The following is a 17,550-nucleotide window of genomic DNA, read 5'->3' as shown; positions in this document are numbered from 1 at the left end:
TAACCAGTAAAAAAGTAAGTAAGTAAAAACAGTCCTGAAGTTACTCTCTGCTGCTGCCGAGTCAGTGTCATGATGAGCCACTGCTACTTGAAGGACACTCACAGCTCAAGTCTCTATTCACACTGTGTTTCATTCATTCATTTTGTCGACATCCTGCAGTGACTGTGTCCATCGCAGTCAGCTGATGACGACAGGCCTCAGACTCAGACTCACATGCCACCAAGTGGCCACACGTTGTTAATCACTGCTGTCGCCCATCAGGCTGGTTGTCGTCACCGTCAGTGGCTGCAGCAGCATAGTAGGAATAATGTACAGTAGCCTATATGACTCAAAAGGAGTGTGACTCACAGTAAAACAAATAGTTTTATCCTTGTGATCACCCAACAAATCTCAAATATAAAGAAGAATGAAATGAAAACATTCTGAAGTACCTCAGAGCTGTAACTGTGTAAATATATTTCTTTTTCCAGTTGCTGGTTCCTTGAATATCTGTGACAGCTGTTCTTTCAATAATAAATAGATGGTGCTCAGTTAATCTTTCTGTGCATGAAACAAAGGTATTCAAAGTAGTTTACATAGTTTTGCATTGCAGAGCCTCTTAGAAATGATTAGCTGCTTCCAGCCCACGTTGCACTGAACTCAGAAAATTAACTCTTCTGTGGACTCGTGTGTTTTCACTCATTTGATTTCTCTCATCAGTTTTTGAATTATTTATCACATTTAAGAGACACGTGTACTGACTTGCACCTCAGGTTCAGTCTAACACAAAGTGACTAAGTAGATTTCCTCAAGTACTTTACTTAAGTACAATTTGAGGTATTTGTAACTACTTTACTTGAGCATTTCCATTCTTTGCCACATTTGTACATCTCAAAGATAAATATTGTTCTTTTTAGTCACACAGCGGTTGTTACTATAGTAGTTTTTCCTTTCTGATTATAGTGACACATGTTTACTAAAGTGACATTTTCCGTGCAGGATTTGTACATTTGCAAATTATAGCTTACATAATGTCAAATATGAATACAAGCAGACTGTACAAACGTGCACCCCTGCACAGACAGTACACCTGCTGTGTGTACATAGTCACTTAGTACATTACTTTTTCAGTTTGCATCACTTTTATTTGCATGGTTACAACAAATATTCATATTATGTCCATGTGCACCCTCCTGAACACTGCAAACCACACAACCACAGTCAAATACAAACCTGCTTAGCCAAGCAATAAAGCTGATTGTGATTGTGACACGTGTTGTATTAGTGCTAATGAGATCCTAAATGTTAAGCTAAATGATAACTTAAATGAATATAATAATACTTTTCCACCGCGGACTAAACTTATTATCAATATTCAGTTGAACATCTGTCTCTTTTCAGTGAAAACAACATCGCCAAATTCCCAGTTTTCACTGCTCCGCCATTAACCACAAATCGACCAATAGGATGTCGTGTTTTCCCTGAAGCGCCCGCCCCCCGACGCCTCTGATTGGTCCGCTCGGTGCTCCATTACCTTTCATCCGCTTGTCGCTCCGAGAGAAAGGTGAGCGGAGGAAGGAAGGAAGGAAAAGCCCATTAACGGAGGAGAAGAGGGAGAGAAGGAAGCGCGACGACGAACCCGATCAAAGTGAATCCAGCTCGTTTTTGTTTTCAAAAGTTAATTCATCCGAGACGAGGAAGAAGAGAGAAGGAAAAACCGACAAAAAAAAAATAACAACGGTAGAACCGTCGGAGTGACCGGGAATCAACAGGTACGTGAAGCGGTCTCTGCAGGTGCAGCTCGTGTCGTGTCCCTGCGGTGGTTTCGGTTGTCAACTGTCAAAACTTACACAGATTGACCACAGGTTTACGTTAGGTTCAGTTAAAAACAAAACAAAAAATGAAATGTTTAATAAAAAACCTCAGCGTGTCGTTTGTAACGCGGATAAACACAATAAAACTGATTAGAAGCTGACAGACACAGCAAATAGAGCTGATCATCAGTGATCAATAGTGGATCTTGATACTAACACAACATTGTCTCCTAAAGGTTTGTGGTATTGTTGTGTTACTGATTAGATATGTTGTTGTTTGGTGAATGTACTGAGGATTAAACGCTGAGTCCAAAGACAAGATATGAATCAATCAGTAGCAAGTCTGATTGATCATTGAACAAGAATAATCATGATAACAATGTATTTTATCAATAGGCACCTTTCAAAGTCAGTCTTGAAAACAATTAATCAATACAATTGATAATAGTAGGCTAAGACAATAAACAAAAACATGATAAAGTAAAGATAAAACACCCCAAAATGTGATTGTTCACATTTTTTAAAAGCTATTTATCTGACATTTTATCTATCAAACAAGTAGATAAGTGATTGATCAACTAAATATCTGATTGATTAAGTGATAAATGTATGAATAGTTTTATGAAAATAACTTTAAACTGTACATATTTTCACAATTTTTCTATTGCCGCCCAGCCCAGCCTTCTCTTATTTCTCATTCTCATTAGTTTGTCATTTTGATCTGTTAATAATATATACATTATATTTGTTCTGTGATGCTGAACTGTTTATGATGATGGATTGGTCAATTATGGCAGAATCTATAGCTAATTAAATCAGTCTGTGTGTTTGCACTTTAAATATTTGTGGTGTTTAGGTGTGGACTGTGGAGTCAGATTGGTGGTCAGCTGTGATGTGATGTGATGTGCAGCGTGCACAGGAGACAAACTGCATCTAAAACGACCGTTTTCACAGTTTTTTAGTTTCTATTGTCGTATTATTTGTGTCGTGCATTTCTTATGCAATTGCTCCTCTTTGCCAGAATAGTGAGAACAACATGGTATTGTCCTTCTTTCACCTTATCTCCCTGTGTCAAACTGATACCTGGCTCTGAATTATGCACAGCAGCAGGAGCAGGAGGAGGAGGGGGAGGAGGAGGAGGAGGAGGGGGAGGAAGGCCTCTCTACCTAATGACTGCTCTATGTTTTATTTAAAGTGGGAACAAAAGCCTGTGCGGCCGTGGCAGGGCTGTTCAGGGGGGGGGGGGAAACCAGACACTGGTGTTTTGTGCTGTGGCTGAAACTGAAGCACTCATGCGGTACATTGGTCAGATGGTGGGAGCAGGAGGAGCACACTGGGCTCTCTGTGCTGCTGCGGCTGCTGCTGGACTGCGGGCTCGGGGCCGCTGACCGGCCTGGACGCTGCAGAAACACTCACACCGATGTTTAGTGCACATGTTGACGTCCGCAGGGAGATGAAGGAGTCAGAAACATACACAGTGTAGGTAGGGAAGTGAGGAGATATCGATGCACTGACATGATACTTAGCTGAGCTGTGTAGTAGTGATCCTGCAGAGGGGTAATGATATGATACATTGTGATATTTAGAATATAAAAGAATATAACATACAGTTTATTTTCATGCATCCAGACTCCTGTATTTATATTTCACAGTTTCTATAACTTTCTACTTCATAGTAATTGCTGAGGTATTAACATCTGCCTCAGCAGAAACTCAGAAGAGCCGACGGAAAGGATCAGATAAGATAAATAATCGATACTTCATCATAAAATAGTGCAGTGCTATAGTTTATTGATAGTATATTACCGCCCTAGTGATACTGTATTGATTCTTTTGAAGTGCTGTATTGAGATTTTATCAATAGTTGGTGACGACAGACAGTGGTTTATCGATGGTGATTCCTGCATGAAAAATAATGTGGGATGTTGCAGTGACTATGCACACTGTACGTCTCTTAATGTTTACCTGATCCTTCTTGTTCATACTCAGTATTCAGTTTTGTACTCACTGAGGCAGATAATTAGAGAGTTAATTCCTCTGCTCAGCACAAACATTATGTACTCTGATTAGGAATATAAATACAGGTTAAACTGTTCTGAGTCTGAATGCAAAGGAATAAACTGTATTTGTTTGCGCATATTAATTTACATTTCAAGAGAAAAATGTCAGCATATCGTCCTGCTTTTGTAATATCCCAATTCACTGCAGTATATTATATCAATCCTCCACTTCAGGGCACGTTATCATATCACCAGATTCTTATACACCAACTATACACAGGTGCTGCTCACCTGAAACTCATCTCATTTGCTTGCATGGTCATGCACCGGTGGACTGTCCTGACTCAGCGACGCTCTGCTGCATGATCACGTCACTGAGTCCAAGTGTAAACACTCAAACATGTAGAAAACAAGCATTTAGTGATCGTTGCAATGCATACGTAGGTGTTTTTTATTTATCTTATGTGTAATGGGCTTCAGTGGAGGAGTAGGTGGTGTGTGTGTGTGTGTGTGTGTTTGCAGGGAGCTTAAAGAGGAAAGGAAACCAGAAACAAAGCATGGAAGCAAACAGAAGAAGGGCCCGGCTATAAAACAAGAGCAGGGTCACAAAGCCATGGGCCACGCATGTAAACTTAGCCTGGGTGTGGAAACGTGATCTCTCTCTGTCTCCGTCTCTCCGTCTCTGTCTAAGGAGACAAAAATGTCCACTTGTATTGATGGTGCGCTGCAGAATAAAAGCTGCTCGACACACAACAGAATAATAGGTGAGTGAAAGGCTTCGGGGCCTGGATGTGGTGCGTTCGGTTGTTGACAGTGGAAAATTACTCACGCTGTGTTTGAGAGTGTGGTTTGGGCTCGGATGTTTACATTCTTTGTGTGACCTTTTGCACAGTCCAGCGCTTCTGCTGCAGCGATGAACTCACTGGTGTGTCTGTCTGTGTGTGGATATCAGGTTAAGTTTGAGGGGAAATTCACATTTTTATCTCTGCAGCAAATCGTATTTTTTGCACATTTGTTGCTGAACGTGATCGAATTAAACCGGTAGGATAACATTCAGCTGATGATTAAGAAGTAATAAATCTGGATTAAATAACCTGTAATGCTTTGTATTGAGGGAAGAAAGCGACTTAAGGTGTCGGATCATTTATAAAAAACACTCAGGTTGTGGCTTCCTGTTATTTTTACCTGTTTTGTTTTCGTTTTCCTGTAAAAGGCTCTGCGTTGTTGTCGCTCATCCACCTGCATGACGACGACCGACCTGAATGCGAGGTTTTCAATGAACCTGAGAATAAAAGTGTTTTATCTTTGTAAAGGTGAAGGCTAAGTGCAATGAATGACAACATGACTCATTCCTGCACCAGACAAGACAGACGGGGAATTCAATGGTGCTTTTATATCTTTCTCAGACAGTGAAAGGAGTGAGAGTTGGTCAAGAGTCACTAAACCAACAGGAACAAGGAAGTTGGAACAGAAATATGTTGTGTTTTTTTTAAGTGCCTGTGAGGTAAAAAGTAAAAACTCTTGGCGGCCAAAGTCCATCAAACGGATTCCTCAGCAGGTTTAAAGTCTCGGGATGACATAGTGTTCATACCAGAGGACGTTATGTCACACTGAGGTAACTGTACATTATATTATCAACATTTAAACATAATAATTAAACTGTAGTTAACCATCGAGACTCGTGTGCATGAGGTTTTGTAGTGACATCAGGCTGCGATAACGTGATGGATGTGTGTTTCAAGGTGCACACCTGAGCTTCATACCAGGAAGGTGAGATCAACAGATTTAATTCTGTAGATTAAAAGATCAAGAGGTGGAGGAGAGAGAGAGAGAGAGAGAGAGAACGGGCTTGAGATGCCATGTCGTGAAAAATTTCCCCTCAGGAGGTTTAATAAGTAACAGGGAGGAAATCTGAGGCTGCTGCGGTGATTAACAGTTATGAGCCGAACGCCACCGCGTTGAGATGGTGTGTCTGATAAAACTGAATTAAAGCAGCGCTGAGTAAATATGAAGCTCCTGCTGTGGTTCACTCGGGGTGAGAGAGGGAGCTGCTGCCACATCATGATCAATTGTAGATTTAGAATATGTAGAGGGCTGCATTGGGATTGGGTCCCAACACAAATTTTGCAGGAGCGGGCGGTTTGAACTTTGCTGCGGGCGGGAGCAGGAAGCTTAAAAGAAACACTGCAGGATCGGGGATCGATTTATTTCTAGGGCTGACCCAATTATCATATTTTGAAAAAAAAATGTAATATAAAATGAAAGTAATGGCAAACAAACACTGCATATCTCCAAAATCAGGCAGGTTTCCAGGATGCCAAGTCCCCTACTCATTTTAATGTAACAATTGCCGATGAGAACCGGTGTCAAAAAGGAAAAAAGGAAGAAGAAAAAAACAATCGATCATGGACTTAAAGATCGATTACCATGGCAACGAACAAAGCTTCGATTTTTTTTGGGTCAGCCCATTTCATTAAAAACGAGATGAAAACAACAAAATAGGAGCGCTATTCCTCACCGGTGCGTCAAAAGACATGCAAGCCAGGAAATATAACGAAATGTAACGTCACCGATAGACTGGTCTCTCTGTCAAACACTGGACTGCAGGTGATGTCAGTCAGCGTGCGGGCCGGTCTCGGAGTCTGAGAGTGAAGAGCAGGGGGTTTTGTGCTGCTGTGAGCTGAGAACGTGACCGTTGTATTTCATTTGGTGAGGTAAATTTAGTGAAAGATGAGTATTCGTGTTGAGTTTTAGTGTCTTTCAGCTCCCTGTTTTGGTTTTATGGTCTGAAAGTGCACTTGTTGTGGTTCGCTGGCTCTGAACCAGACAGGTGAAAGTTACACAGCAGCAAATATTGAGATATTTCCTCGAGGAGAAACAAAAAGGTTTCAGATAAAGGAGAGTAAATATTGGACTCCAGATGATTGAGAGTTCATCGTATCAGTTTTGTGTTTTGTGTTCTGTGCCGGTTTCAGTCCAGGACGTTTCCCAACCAACCAACCAACCAACCAGCCAACCAACACCAGTTTAATCAATCACTGGTCTCAGACGTCTTTTCGGTTTCTACCTGGGTTTGACCGCTCGCCTGTCTGCAGCTCCTGAGTTACTGTCTGTCTCGGGTGGATGTGACAGAGACAAACGGCTCCCGGAGGTTATCACAGCTCATAGGAGAAGCCCTGAGGCGTGTGTGTGTGTGTTATCTGACTGGACCACACCTACACTATTGTATGGACATTATAGGACCCTCATTGTGACATGGCAGTGTCATGTATCCTCTGGGTGTGTGTGTGTGTTAGAAGAACTACCTGAGGCCTCGTTAGGACGGAAATTCAATTATTACATAATAACACAACATAATTAATTAACTTTACTGTTTAACCTAGCAAACGTAAACAAAGACGAGCGCGGACACAGATGAGACAAAATGTCCCAGAGGAGTTTTCTTTCCTCTGTTTACATTTGATGTTATGCAACCGTATACATATGTTTGGTTGTGTGTGTGTGTGTGTTCTTGTTTTGTTCCGTATTTAAGTTTCACTTCCGAACCTGTGATATTTATATCCAGGTTTTCTAGTGGGAGGTTTTCCTCTGTGCTGCCTTCACTGACACCTGCTGTGTGTTTCATAGAGTTAAAGCAAAGCTGCACAAGTTAGTTCGTATATTTATCCTACAGTCTGTTAGCGTTTGAAGGGGGGGGGGGGGGGGCTGCAGCAGCTTTGATGTGTCTCTGTCTGTAGTTTGAACCGCAGAGTTTCCCATCATCCTTTGTGTGTGTCTGTGTGTGTGTGTGTGTGTTATAGCATGCCAACAGTGTATAGCTGCAGGGCCGGGTCATGTTTCATAGCACCTGATGAAAAGGTGTGGGTGAGGGGCTGTCACCGAGACCCGATCCTGATCCCGCCACAGACTTGGTCATGTGACTGTGATATTGTGACTAATAAAAGAAGCATTTACACCTGTTTGACACAATTTTTATTATAGGAGCTGAACTTTTTCAACTCAAGGCCGATGTAATAACGATAGTTTGGAGCAGAAACGAAGCCGAAAGATGATTAAATCATAAAAAAAGCAGAGTCGGTCGGTTACATTTTGACTTAATTCCAGTCTAAATCACTCAAATGAAACAGATTGATGACTGAATATTGGTGAAAAAGCACAAATGACCTTAAGTTCAAGTCATTTTAGTGCAGTCAACAATGAAAATGATTCAACACGAGGAGATTTGTTGTTGCATTTTTCTCTTAATATGAACTGTCCTCAATCTGCATAAACAAACAAACAGCTTGGACTGAGCCGAAATGATCTGCAGATGAATAGAAACTGAGTAATAATTGTAATTTCAGATGCTGCAGGTGCACTGTTAGTTATTCCAGTTGGACGTTGGGGGGAACAATCATCTCTAAACTGAATAAAACAAAACCAAAAGAGACACAGTCGTGTTTAATAGCACAGTGTAGATGATAACTCAGGGGTGAAATACAGAGAACACATGATTTTCCTCTCCAGCGTTACAAAGTCCAGACCAGAGAGCTGCTCTGTTTCTGCTGAAGTTTAATCTCTGTGATTTGTTTTACAGCCTTAAACCCAACCTTTCCTCCTCCTCCTCCTCCTCCTCCTCCTCCTCTTCTTCCTCCTCCTCCCTCTGAGGTAGGAAACCTGCCCTGTCTTCTGTAAACGGAGCCCATTGTGATCCCGCTCCCTAAAATTAACCACGGTGGCGGCGGCGGCGTCGTCATCATCAGTGCTGGAAACACAATGGGAGATTAGAGATCGCTTGACTCCTGGGGCGTGATGATGATGATGATCACATCCCTGCTCTGTTACTGTAACTCCGCAGTCGTACGTATCCAGAACAGGACAATTAAAAAAAAAAAAAAAAAAAAAAAAAGTTTTAACAGTGACAGTTTTTGTCTCTGTGACAATAGGAGACCGTCCTCAGGTCGTCGGGTGGAGGTGGGACTGTAATTATCAGCACATTTATTATTAGACTCGGTGGAGCTCAGGCCTGAGGTGGGATGAACACTAAACACTTAAGTTAACAAAGATCTATTGTTACCTACCTTTTTCTTTTTCATTTTTACACTATTTAAGCTTTGTATCATGAATTAAACCTCAGTTTTAGAGCCGTGTGCTTCATAACGACTGGAGGAATGACAAACTTAACACCAGAACCGCAGAGGGTTCATTTTTACCCCCCTGGTGTTTTTAAATATGTGTAACTCTGTTAAAATAAAACCCCAACATCTCTCAGTTCATGGCTTTTCCTAAAATGGGTTCATTAATCATCTAGTGAATTTTGAGGTCTGTGCGATAAAAACAAAAAAAATATATGATCATTTATACCTCAAACTGCCAAAAATGAGTTTGGCGTTTTCAATTTATAACAAAATAGTCTAAAATAAATTGTAAAATTAATTAATTAACCCCATGAATTGAAATTTGAAAAGTATTTTTTATCAAGCACTACATATTATTTTTTTTAAAAAGGATGAAAATCTTCACTGCTGGTAAAAACGACTCCTCTCGGCGGTTCTAGTGTTAAATGCTAACTCGGTGTCCACCTGGAACAGATTATTAATGAACTGTCAGACGGGGCTGTTGTTGTTGGTGCATTGACATCAGAAAGGTCAGAGATGTATCTGTGCTGGACGTGGAGAAGTCATAGGAGGAACATGTTGAAAGCTGAGACCTTTACACTTTAAACTATGAGAAGTCTTGAGTTTCTAGCGCTGAACTTCACCTTTAATCAGATTTATTACAGTTTATGTGACTGTGGAAACTGAGCGCACAGAATTAATAATTTGCCAGATGTTTGGCACTTATCAAACTGTCCCCTTTATTTTTTTATGGAGCCCAGATTAAAACGTTTCATAAATTATGATGGGTTACGTAATAAAGACTGTTTTGTAATTCACGTCTGTCAGCGACAATGTGTTTTCTGATCAATAAAACTGTCCAATATCCACGAGCCAAGTCCGCCTGAAGCGTGGAACCACATTCAAGCAATAAATTAAACGGTTCAGGTCAGGGCAGATGCTAACAGCTAGCAGCTTTGGCCTTTCTAATCACTTTTTCTGAATTTAACCTCACGCAGAAAGAAGAAAATCTTATCTCTGCGCCAGTTTGATCAATTTATAAACTTATGCGAAATTTCTGAAAAAGTCTGTGACCTACAGTGACCTCTGACTTCCGACCGTGACACAGTGAAAACGCAGTGATTTGGACGAGTTCTGCTGTGAAATTTCACAAGAAACTAAACTGGGTCAACAAATGCAAAGTAAATATTTCTTCATTCAAACGTCCAGTTGGAAAAGTGAAGTGAACTCAGGTTCCTCTGTTGAAGAGCTGAGAGTCTTATCATGAGCTGCAGTGACGTTGGTTTGTTGCACAGGTTGAGTCGAGTCGGTCTCATAATCTGATAATTTATGGCAAGAATCATTATATTGATCAATGTTGAGATTATTTGTGACAATTACCCATTAAATATATATAACTTTGGAAACAATTAGCTGTCTGTGTCTGTGTACAGTAGTTGTTCCAGTTAGATAAAAGATAAATATCTTTAACATTGGGAACTCAGCTGCAGCAACAGGAAACATATTTTCATAATTTCTTCAGGACTGAGAGTAAAACTGAGAACGTCCTGCAGTTTTTACTGGGGGATGATGATGATATTTGAAAAGTTTACTGCGTCCTTTAGATCTGAATCTATCACAACTTTATTAATTCATGCTGGAAGTGGACCCCGAAAAGACCCATAACAACATCAGTGAGTGCACCAAATCCAAAAAATGACTGGATTTGAAGGAGCAGTATAAGAAGAGAAAGAAATATTATATATAATCTCTTATATTTGATATAATATAATAATAATAATACCTGTTGGACCAATGTGACTCACAACACGTTCTTGTCTCCGTCTGATTAACTCTGGACCGTCGCCACCACTTGAGTTAATCTGCTCAGGGTGATCGTGCAGAGACAAAAATGTGGGGAATGTCCATCAGTGTAATTTGCTTAACGTCACCTGACATTTTGAAGTTTTTTTTGTTAAACTGACCCTGCCGGTCGTACCGGACCAGAGCACCACCACCACCAGCACCACCCTCCTCTTCCTCCTCCTCCTTTTCCTCCTTCTCCTCCTTCTTTTCCTCCTGTAGAAGTCAGGCTCAGTCTGTTGCAGCCATGTCGAGGTCAAATGAGCGTCTCCGTTGCCTCGGGGTTAGTTTGCAATTCAGATCTCTGAGCAAATGTTTCCTCCTCCCTCTCGTTGTCCAGCTGCTGCTCTGCAGGGCAGCGTGTCGTGTATCTGCACCGGCCTCTTCATGCTTCTTAAAGCGTCCTGGCAGGTATAAAAGAAGAGATTAGCGCCGTGTCTGTTCAACCTGCTCACGCTGCATTACAGTAGATAGTGGAGAGACTGACTGACCCAGATCCTCTGTCACCTTTTTCCCCTTTTCATCCTCAGATTTCTCTTTGTTTTCTGCTGTTTCTGCCTCTTTACACTTCAGACATGATGTCAGTGCCTCCTCCTTCTCCTCCACCAGGTATGGTTAGTGTGATGGTGTGTGAGTGTGTGTGCTGCACCCTGTGGAGAGGCATTCATTAAAATTAGGTCAAGCATGAGGCGTTGTTATTCTACCGGTCGTTCAGCAGCGACGTGAACGCAAGGACTCACGCATGACTGACATTCACATTCACTCTACAGTACACACACTATTAAACTTAATGTCTGGCTATTAAAACCGGCCTGGAGTGTGTGCTCACTCGCCCGCTCGTCATATTTTTAATTTAATGGCCCTTCACAGGTGCTGTCAGTCGTGAGTCTGGTTAATTAGAGCGCGGCTCAGGCTCAGGTGGAGTTGCACAAGGTGAAACCAGTTGGAGCGATAAAAGTTGTTGTCAGACAGAGTGAGACTTCACCTGCGGAGCTGGAAAAGGGCTTTCACTGGTTTTTACTCAACAATATTACATAAAAATTTTATTTTTTTAGCATTGAGGATTATTTTTTACATTAAAATTGATGTATTTTCTCTTCTTGTAAAACTAGTTCATACGTTTGATGACTCATCCTGCACTCGTCCTAATTTAGCAACCAATTAAAAATCAATTTCTCTAATGTTTTACGTTCCTCTTCAAACTGCATGGTGCATAGTTTGAAAATTTGAGGACGACGCTGTATTTTCTGTCCCTTCATTGTGGATGAACTCCGGCGTGAAGCATCATGAGCCTGATGTGTCTCTGGCTCAACATACAGTACACAGCAGCAGAGGGAAACAGCTGGATTAGCAGCTGTAGCAACAGTTAGAGCAGAGTAGAGTAAACTTTATTGTACCAAAGAGAAAGACACAGTCAGTAAAAAAACAAAGGATAAAACATAAAGCTTGATTCTTGTTTTGGAAAAGAAAAAAACATCCTAAAAACAATTAGAGATTAACACAACAACACATAAAAGTGCCCAGTGCCTGTTTGTTGCAGACGTTCAACTGAATCAATGAAAACTAGAGAGTTTCTGCTTCTTCATTGAAAAGAAACCAGAGTCTTTTCTCAATGGAAAACTTGTGTTGACTCTTCTCTTGACACTTTCCCAGGAGTTTGATTGATTTCCCCGATGGCAGCAGCAGCAGCAGCTCTGCTCCGTCGGTAAATAAAGGATCCGTCAGCGTCCGATTGGCCCGAGTTAGAACGTGATAGACAAGTGAGAGACAGATGGTTCGTCCAATCACTGCCAAGCATTTCTTCTGCTTTCTTTTTTTTTTTTTTAAAGCACCTGCCCCGCCCCTTTTGTCCAAACTGTGTCCAAACCAAGAACACATCCCAGATGGTTCAGTGTCACAAACCATCTGGTGTGTCAGGTTACTCACCTTTAATCACTGACTGAGTGTGTGTGTGTGTGTGTGTGGTCACCTGACTTCACCTGTGTCTGGATCGTATTAGTGTGCAGTGTTTTCTTGCAGTAGGTGAGTGTATCTACTGCAATGGTGTAGGAAAATATCACCGCACATTAATTTTAAGATATATCAGAGGTGTGATACAGTATTGATTCTTTCAAGCAGCTGTGTGTTGATATTTAATCAATAATGTTGCAGCGACTGTCTTAATGTTTATCTGATCCGGACTCTTGGAGAAAAACCTAAAAAGTAGCTACAGTACTTTAATATTTCTTATCACCAGCTTCTTGCGGACACACAGCCGTCCTCTACTGTTCATGCTTTTATTGCTCCAACACCGGTGTTTACTTTGGATCGCACTCCGACGTGCTCTACTGTATTATAACCGTCCATTCGCTGGCTGCAGTCGTGTCGTATTAGACGGAGCAGCAAAGACAAGACGAGGAATGCGAGCGTTGTCGTCTCGGAGCCTCCACAGGTCGTCGTTGCTTTGTTTTCTTTAGTGCTGTAACCTGACTTTTATCCTGACTGCAGGAGGTCCCAACGATTAGAGTAGGTGGAAAACACCCAGGTCTCTCTATGCGGTCTGTGTCGTCCTGAGGTGAAAAGGATCCAGTGTTGCTGATGGATTGATGTGGAGGTTTTTTTGGAGAAGGACGGACGGGGGATGGATGGAGCTCTGTGTGTGTGTGTGTTTTCCCATGGAAGAGGCTGGAGTGTAATATGTGAATAACCTGAGGCTGCAGCTGAAATCTGTTCATCCATCCCACAGCAGAGGAACCTAAAAACTCACTGGATCGTGATGATTATTGGAGCTTAGGCCTCAGGTATTTGGTTGTTTTATTGGATATCAGGATATCTATTTTTGTTTTTGGACTATTTTTCCACCAAATGATCTATTGGTTGCATAGAAAACCTTCCCCTTTAAAGTAACAGCCTAACTAGCCGTGTTTACATGGACACAAATAATCGGAATAAAGTAGGAATTAATGCCGACAAAACTGCGTCATGTAAACAAGTCGATTGGAAATTTTTAATCCGAACAGGCTCAATCGGACAAGAAATGTATTTCTGATCAAGATGGGTGGTTTATGCCGGTTGATTTTCATCCATGTAATCAATAAATCTGATCAAGGGAGTCTCTGCTTCTGACCTTCGTGCACTGACTCCTGGTTTTTGGTGGTGCGAAGGGGCACAAAATGAACTGAAAGTAGTAAAGTATAAACTGCTGTGGCTGCAGCTTAATTGAAGAGAAAACCAGAAACAAAAGTAACATTTGCAGCACACGATAAACTGTAGATCCATTTTGATCATTAATCGGATCACTTTATTTTCCGTCCATGTTAACAGTGAAGTTGGGTTTTCCAATCAGAATGATTATAATCAGAGTGTAAACGTGGCTACTAAGCGTCTTTGTTGCTTTATGGCCCCGGTCGTATTTCTCTGTGATGTTCAGTCCGTCTGATTGTTCCGTTCTACCAGGAAACGTCCTGCAGACTTTTTCTCTTCTTATCAGGCGCTCTCACCTGCCGTCTGCACAGGTAACAGATGACTTGACGTTTTTTATGAGCTCACTGCACAGATGTGACTGTAAGTTACATAAGAGACGTCGGAGCAGAGCAAAGAGTCGTGTTGAGCACAAATAACAACAATTTAGTAGACGTACTGTAGTGAGAGCAGACGGGCCAAGTGTGTGTGAACAAGAGCTGGTTCTGGTTCAGCCGGAGAGAGAGAAAGAGCCAAAGAGCTAATGATGCTGTTGCGTAACAGTAACACAACTACTGATAATAATACAGTATATACTCTCTGTGTGTCCCTGAGGTGTGGATGTGTTAACAGCTAAACACAGGATTAAACAAGCAGCTGAATATTTTAAATACGTTTTGCATATTTAGATCGGAGTCTGTGTCGCTCGCTGCTGCTGCTGCTGCTGCTGCTGCTGAGAATAGAAACCTGTTTGCTTTTACCTGCTTGTTCCTGCTCCAGCTGCTGCTTATCAAACACATTCCTGTCCACATGGGCCGCGGCCAACATCCAGAACCAGACACAGTGTAGGGGGTCATAAAGAGTCAGCTGCTCGGCCTGCGGCTAATTATTGTCCAGCACTGATAGGACATCTGTACTGTACTGTACTGTACTGTATGTATGTAGGTTTTATATTTGTAGAGAGACGGTGACAGTTGAAAATCAAGTGCACGATTGACTTTATGTATCTTGTTTAGTTATTTTTCAAGAAGCTCAACAAAGATTTTCTCCCATTGGTTACTCTACTCTCTCACCTTCATTTTACTTTAAATATTCATAAACTTCTGATCCATAAAGATCCACTTACAACACACGACAGTGTCCTTAATCATCCAGTAGAGACGTCAGGTTTAACAGGAAATTAAAGCGACTCTAAAATACCATAAATCAGCGGTTCCCAAACTCTTTAGGCCATGCACACCCTTCTACTTTCCAATTTAGCTGACGCACCCCAATGCCCAACACATAAAAAAAAGGCATCGTCTTTATCAAATGGTTCTACTTTTAAAAACGGTTTACAAATAATGTTCTTGAGTTTTACAAACAACGCTGTGAAAACCCCATTTGAAATAATAAAAAGTTATTTATTTATTAGTAAAATATAACAACATAGTGTCACCATTACCATTTCAATTCCTGCTTTAAATTATTTCTGATCGTGTTTATATAGAAAATGTTCGTCTCTCCATGATAAATAAATTCGTAAAAATAAATTATTATTCTTTTTACCTATCGTCTTAAGTTGCATCATCTGGTCGCTCCCTCCTCTCTTAAATCTCTTGTTAAATATTTGTGTCTCCTATAGGCTGAATATTTAGCTCTCTGTTCGGTGCTTGAACATGTCATCATGTGGAGACAGACGTTTGATTTATAGTCTCTACACGTGTGACTTTCATTCCAGTGAGATTTAAACATACTGTACGGGCCCGTCCCTTTTAATTAAGACACTAAACCATTTTACAACCATATTTAATTGACACACAGAAGAAACGAAGCGTGACATGACATGATGACGGTGACACCCTGAATGTATTTGTGGTATGAACTTCTTTACATCACGCTCTTTGGACTCTATATAGCAACTACCACAGTCTGCTCTGTAGCTACTCGCGTGCTGTTTGAGCTAAATGCCAACGTCAGTATTACAGAGACAATGCTCATTAACATACCAATGTTTACAAGGTGTCATTTCTTTCTTTAAGGTCAATACTTTATTTTGAATCACACATGACACGTATACATGTGGCAAATGTTGGTTATGTAACAATTACTGTTGAGACTTGTACACAGAAAGCGAACGGATATCGATATTGTAAAGTGTTTGCACTCCAGCAAGCAGAAGAAACATCCTAACAAAAATTAAACAGGACAACAAAACAAAAAACACAATTAAAAAAGGAGAAAAATGGGGATAAAGACAAAAAAAAATAGCATTAACAAATAGTTGTGAATATATTTGTGGCATGATGGTGTAATGTAGATGTTTCCTGTTGTGTACTAAATATCATAGATTCGTGCTTGTGATATTAGCGACACAATAGTACTGTCTGTCGTGAATTACTGAAAATTGTGACCTAATTCAAGTGGAGGATAAACATTTAACATTTTCCCGTGTTGTGGTGTTTACAGTAAAAAAAAAAAAAAAAAAAAAGTCATGTTGCGTTTACTGTCACTGCGTTATCTCAGTATCAGTGTAGCAGTACAGGTGTGAGGTGCACACTTTGTTTACACCTCTCCTCACAAAGAAAGCAGCGTTAAAAACATTATTGCTAATTAACTTCCTTTCATCATAATTGATTAAAACTTGGAGAGCAGGAGAACAGCGGCCACTTTTATGCCGACGGTGTGAAATCCAAAGAATCAGGTCATATCATATGGTCTTTACGCCACACCAGGCCGTATAAGGTGTGATAAGTCCATTAACAGCTTTTGCGGCATTAATACATTCCATGAGCAGCGCAATAAATACTTGGAAAGGACAAAAGTGCGGAGGCTCAAGACAAAGAGCTCATTGTTCTCTGGTGTCTCTGTGTGCATAGTTTTTATTTCTTGATGCTCGTTATGTCGTGTTCTCATTTCTGCTGCACATTGTTTGTTGTTTTAATTCATCATCCTTTTGTGGTTTTATTCTATAACTAGTGTTTTATCTGATTTGATCATCTGCAGCTTTTGTTTTCACTCTGTTTATTGGTTCAGATAATAAAACAATAAAACACACACACAGAGACCCCTCGCTCTGTACGTAGATGGAGCTGGTTACGGGAACAATATAGTGCAACTGTAAAAGCAACTGTCCTTATGTAACAGTAGAGACAGAAAGACAGGACGTCTACATTTCACAGGAGCATATAGAGCAACAGGCTGCTTGGTACAAAGTCTTAAAGGACTGCAACTAATGACTGTTTTATAGTCGTCTAGTCATCAATCATTGAATTACTGATTAATCGACTAATCTGAGAATTAATCATACAGTTACTCAATGGCTGCATTTAGCTACCACCTTTTACATTTAGCTGTAGGCCAGTGATAAGTAAGGGATAATGTATAGTTTGGAGGTTGTTATGGAGAAATAAACCCCGACAGGTTGTATGGAACCCCAATGCGAGTTGTTTTCGAGGCAAATTGAGAGACTGCTTGCCGAAAAACTGCCCCTGATGGGAACGCGCATCAGCGGTTTTGTATGAATTTCCCTCTAAAACAACTCTGTCTGGTAACGTTATGTTATTATCTCGTAGCGTGGTGAATGTGCAGGTCACAACTTGTCCACCAGAGCGTTGTGGAGTTGTTGGATTGTGTATTTGATGAGTTTGATGAGGGAAACCAAGAAATCCCATTAGCCTC

The 17,550-nt window shown here is 40.9% G+C and overlaps 2 protein-coding genes across 4 annotated transcripts in view; both read left to right on the top strand.

The window, feature by feature from the left end:
- LOC310996788 (histone H2B 1.1-like) overlaps nucleotides 1-5,319 on the top strand; it is a 106,799-nt gene extending 101,480 nt beyond the window's left edge. Inside the window, exon 2 of the mRNA XM_083986263.1 lies at nucleotides 5,298-5,319. Coding sequence (XP_083842389.1) covers nucleotides 5,298-5,301 — 4 coding nt within the window. The 3' untranslated portion in view covers nucleotides 5,302-5,319. The remainder of the gene's footprint in view (nucleotides 1-5,297) is intronic.
- shroom1 (shroom family member 1) overlaps nucleotides 1,552-17,550 on the top strand; it is a 41,038-nt gene continuing 25,039 nt past the window's right edge. Inside the window, exon 1 of one of the 3 annotated variants that reach the window (XM_083986247.1) lies at nucleotides 1,552-1,751. The gene's annotated coding sequence lies outside the window, so the exon portion shown is untranslated. Of the gene's footprint in view, nucleotides 1,752-4,346; nucleotides 4,558-12,980; nucleotides 13,512-17,550 lie in introns of those variants that run through there. The other 2 variants (XM_083986249.1, XM_083986248.1) reach the window with 2 other exon arrangements.

Source organism: Trachurus trachurus (assembly GCF_905171665.1).
Source record: "Trachurus trachurus genome assembly, chromosome: 14".
NCBI lineage: Eukaryota > Metazoa > Chordata > Actinopteri > Carangiformes > Carangidae > Trachurus > Trachurus trachurus.
This window is presented reverse-complemented; position numbering and strand designations above follow the sequence as displayed.